Source organism: Arachis ipaensis, chromosome B10 (genome assembly GCF_059453495.1).
Source record: "Arachis ipaensis isolate K30076 ecotype BB chromosome B10, ASM5945349v1, whole genome shotgun sequence".
Lineage (NCBI taxonomy): Eukaryota > Viridiplantae > Streptophyta > Magnoliopsida > Fabales > Fabaceae > Arachis > Arachis ipaensis.
This window is the reverse complement of record NC_142435.1, coordinates 4,325,018-4,330,143: the sequence shown is the minus strand read 5'-3', so window position 1 is coordinate 4,330,143 and position 5,126 is coordinate 4,325,018. Positions and strand designations below refer to the sequence as shown.

General features: G+C 41.7%; 1 protein-coding gene across 1 annotated transcript; it reads right to left on the bottom strand.

Annotated features, from left to right (window-relative positions):
• Positions 1–3,082: 3,082 nt before the first annotated feature.
• Positions 3,083–4,924, bottom strand: ERF11 (ERF domain protein 11). Its single transcript, XM_016325617.3, has one exon. The coding sequence runs from the start codon at positions 4,147–4,149 to the stop codon at positions 3,436–3,438; it is 714 nt and encodes a 237-aa protein (XP_016181103.1). The 5' UTR covers positions 4,150–4,924; the 3' UTR covers positions 3,083–3,435.
• Between the last annotated feature and the right edge of the window lie 202 nt (positions 4,925–5,126).

Sequence of the window (5,126 nt, the reverse complement as noted above, 5' to 3'; positions counted from 1 at the left end):
CTTCTTCTTCAAGCCAACTCTTTCTACAGAACATACTATAACACTCTACCTTCTTCATTAATACATTCTCTTCTATTCTTGCAAATGGATGTCGACCCATGTTCTCTATTGCTGCTCATAGTGTGTAAGGATTTAACAAGTTACGAACAATGCCAAAAACGAGCAAGAAGAAGTTTTAAAAGGTTTTTCTCCACTTAAAACGACGTCTTTTTTTATTATGTAATTGTGGAAGTTAAGCCTCTATTGATTTTATATTGTCCAACTAAGCACATAAAGAGATATGTTAGCGAGCTCACACACTAAGTTAGAGGCCTAATGTGATAGGTCAATTTTTTTTTATCAAAACTTAACGAAAGAGGAGAAACGTCTTCAAAGATTGCATTGTATTACGGATGTAAAAGATAAGGATCGAGGTAGAGTTCTTTTTTTTATTTTTATTTTAAGAAGTCAGATTGTTATTTTTAAAAAATAAACAATGACCAAATTGATAGTTTACTCTAGATAAAAAAAGGAATAAGTATTGTTTTGGTCCCTCACGTTGAGGGTCGGAATCGAACCCGTCCCCGATCTAATTTTCGATTTAGAATCATCCTTAACGTTTTTTTTCGTATTAAAATCGTTCTTTTTAATTTTTATTCCTAAACTACCATTCTTTTTTAATAAAATTTAAAAAATTAAAAAAAACCCCTTCCCGCCTCCCCCTCCGGTCTCCCCTTCCCCCCTCCCCCACCCCTCCGGTCTCCCCTTCCCCCCACCCCACCCCCGGTCTCCCCTTCCCTCCTCCCCCACCCTCCGGTCTCCCCTTCCCCCCTCCCCCACCCCTCCGGTCTCCCCTTCCCACCACCATCCACCCCATCCCACCCCCACCTCACCCCCGGTCTCCCCTTCCCCGTCTCCCCTTCCCCCCTCCCCCACCCTCCGGTCTCCCCTTCCCACCACCATCCACCCCCACCCCCATCCCCACCCCCCGGTCTCCCCCTCCTTGTCTCCCCTCCCCCCATCCCAACCGTGTTTTATTTTTTTTTTTAATTTTTTAAATTTTATTAAAAAGGAAGGGTAGTTTAGGAATAAAAATTAAAAAGGATGATTTTAATACGAAAAAAAAAACGTTAAGAATGATTCTAAATCGAAAATTAAATCGGGAATGGGTTCGATTCCGACCCTCAACGTGAGGACCAAAACAATACTTATCCCAATAAAAAAAATACCATTTTTATTTAAGCTGATTTAATAAGCTAATATTTTTATTAAATATGGAGAAAAATATATGGAGGATGAAAGGATGAGGGTCCCACAAGGGCGGGCAGCAAAAGTAGCAGCCGGGGAGGTACTACAGACTACAGTTACAATAGGCGTTGGAGTGGGTCCCACTGGTGTTCCCTTGTTCAGGTAATACACGTGCATGCCAAATGCTATTATCTGCACTGCTCCGGTGGGCCCCCTCTGCGGCAAACCCTTTCCGCCTCCATGCTCCTTATTGCTTCATTACTCCTTCACTCCCTTGTACGCGCCATCCTTTTCCCAATTCCCACGCGCCTCCATCACAGCGTTACAGATGCAAATATACATGGTTATCATTCTGTTGGTTCCAATTATTTTAGTGCCTTTGGCTGCAAACGAAGTGCGCCAAGTCATGGCAAGTTGACAATATATAATCTAATTTTATTTAATTATATTATTTTTGGATGCGGATCTGCGGATTACACATGTTATGCCATGCCAATAGACATGCATCGATTTCCATTTGACATTTTCTCTCCAAAAGTGAATGCATGTATAGTTCTCGCGTTATGTCTCCATTGTATTAGACCATACACTAAGGAACCTTTTTTATTCCAAGTTTTGTATTTGAGGCCTGCCTGATTCACATTATGAGTTGAACATTTCAACTACCAAACTTAGGATAGTATTTACTAAAAACAAACCCAAATTGAAAGCATTGACAAATTAAAATGAATTAACACCGCCAGTCTAATAATTTTTGTTTAATTTATACGGCAAATTAAAAGTATCTCATTATTATTATACAATATATGGTGCGTACAAAAGAATGGAATGGACGGTGTTGGCAAAAATTGGTAGAAGTGAGGGCACAGGAGAGGACCACAAAACGAAAATCAAAGTTTGAAAACGAGTGTATGTGCTTTCTATGTATAGTGTATACCTAGCTAATAGATGATGCTGCAGTGGTTGGTTCCCTAATAGGAATGTGAATTCAACAAAAATGGTTTTCGTTTGGTTGCTACCCAACCTATCGTTACCAACTTACGTGTCCTCTTGAGGGACCCTTACAATAAGTCGGCAGGCGCACAATGCAAGCTGCCAGCTTAACCCTAAAGAACTTCCTCATCATAATTATTACCATATTTTAGTATTATTATTATTGCATCATACATATAGCTTCATCTCAATTTGGTTTTGCCCTATTATTGATTTTGTATGACACAACTTATCATAAGGAGAGTCTTGATTGTGGACAATAATATTACGTGTCCAAAAAATAAGAAAAGAATGTTTGGCTCACGATCTATCCCGTTTTAAGATGTGATGAATATAAAGCGAATTTAGCTTATATTACGCGATCATTGGTATACATATGTTGCAGTTTCGTTAACTCTGATCCTCAATCTATTTATGACTTTTTTGTTTAATTTCAAGATCTATGTTGCTGTATATTAAATCTGAAATTAGCAAATTAAAATTAATAAAGCAAACAAGTGGTATGAAGGATAATTAGCAGAGATGAGATGAAAAGCATGTGTGTACGTGTAGTATGATAGATACTGATTGATTCAAGTGATTTATAGTTGAACGTCGTATAGTTAGAAGAAGGGACAAAGATGAGGCAATGGAATAAGGCCACGTGTGAGAGGGAGATGTAGATTTGAATCCCCACGCTGTATTAGGCATTGGAGTCAGCTTCAACGCACAACACGCAATAGACATCTGTCACGTGGCGTCCTCTCCTCAATCAATCATTCACCATTCATTCCCCTTCTACCACCACCAATACTCCAACCAGTCTGGCCGCCTCTTTAACAACACCCAATTAATAATACAGACACACACACACGCACTTAAATGGATCATCAAACATTTTCATCTTACTACTATTATTGAAGGCAAAAACTGCACTGCACTGCACTGCAAGTAAAAAACCATGCATTATTAGTTTATTACAACTAATTCATGATCATCATTAACAAAAACTAGTGGCAGTTTCGTAATTAACATTGGGGTTTCCGGAACAACAGAGATCCAAACGGGATCGTTTAGTTTCCCAGTCGCAAAAAATTGGACACAACAATCGCCTATCTATTCTATTCACAAAACGATTACCTCTTCTTAATTAGATTTTTTCTTAACAAAAAAAAAAAAAAAAAGGATAGAGAGACTCATAATCCGGGAACATTGAAAATTACGGAACCCTAAGGTTCAAGCCATCTCTTGTGGAGGAGGTTCGTTCAGGTCTAGAACTAAGCCTCTTCCGTTATTCTTAGCGACATCGCGGTCGTGCTGGTTCAGATCAATTACCGACGAAGAGTCCGAGTCACTCTGCGCTCCCGCCGCCGCGGGACGGTTATAACCAAAACCGAACTGGCCGTGACCAACCATGCCGGCGCGCAGCACCGCGTCGAGGTACAGAGCCTGCTTCGCCGCCGGCATCCGGCAGGGAAACACAGCGAACGGCTGCTGGAATGGGAACCGAATGGATCCGGAGAATCCAGCTCCAGCGGGGGCCAAGTTAAGGTCTAAGGGCGACGAATCAGCTGCTGCGGTGGCAGCGGCAGAGTAGGAGTCGCGGTCCCGGCTGGAAGATTCGACGGTGCTGCTCTGGCTGGGGCTGCGGTTGTTGTTCTTAACGACGACGATGTTGTTATTGTTGTTGTCGTCGGAATCAGGAAAGGGGAAGTTGGTCTTAGCCTTTGGGCCACGGAACTCTCGGGCGGCGGCGTCGTATGCACGCGCTGCGTCCTCGGCGGTGTCGAAGGTGCCGAGCCAAACGCGGCTCTTCTTGCCTGGATCTCTGATCTCAGCAGCGTACCTTCCCCATGGCCTCTTCCTAACACCCCTAAAATGTACCTCTTTGACGCCGGCGCTACCTTTGCCGTTAACCTTAACGGCAGCCGTCTTATCCCTGGGAGCCATAATGAGTAATATTAATTTTTGGTTTTGGTTGGGAAGAGTGTGGGTAAGAGAGGGAATAAGGTGTAGAGGAAACGGGGGAGCAAGTGAGCGTTTATATAGAGATATGAGGCATGGGCTTATGCGGTTATGAATTCTGATGAATGATGATGGATAACACGATGGAGAGAGTCAACAAGGAATTTGACTGTACATATGCTGTGGTGTGCTGCTGGTAAGAAAGAGTGCCAAATTACGAAACTAGTCCCCGAATTACGTGGCATGTGGGTTGTCTACATAGCAGACAATGCTCTCTCTCTCTCTTCCTCCCGCACCTTGTTTCTCTGATACTTCCTTTCCTCTTGCTCATGGTTGGGTTCAATGCACTCTCTCTCACGCGCGCTTTTTAGCATAACTATACCCTGTACATGCTGCAATCGTTTTTTAATTTATTTTTAATCTTGCATTTAGTTAGTTATTAATTATTGCTTTGTGGTATGAGCGTTATTATTTGCGGATATAAAGTGGGGGCTTAAGGCGGGGCGTGGGGGCCTTATTTGAATGCACGAATTAGGTAGTGATTTGTCGGAATATGGCCAGCTTTTTCCTTGATGGCTCCGCAACGGAATAGAATACTGCAACACACTTATTTCGTGAACCTCTAATCAGCTTCCTTTTTTTTTCAAATATAGTAATAGCAATAGTGGAGGCGTAACATAATCAAATCCAAGTATCAACCAAATAGTCATACTAATAGGAGCTCAAGGTCATTCGTACCTTTTGGAAAAAAAAAAAAAAAAAAAAACAACACATGAGATGGGCGATGGGGTACAGTACGTAGAAAAAGTTGTCGGCGGAATCATGTGTCTCGCCGCGTGACTTGATAAGGTACTAGTATATTTAGTAGTAGTAGATCCATATTATAATTAAAACTAATTCTAGCAGCTTATGGGATTAATTAAATAAGGGAAGTGCTAGGGGAACAATGAAAATTTTGAACA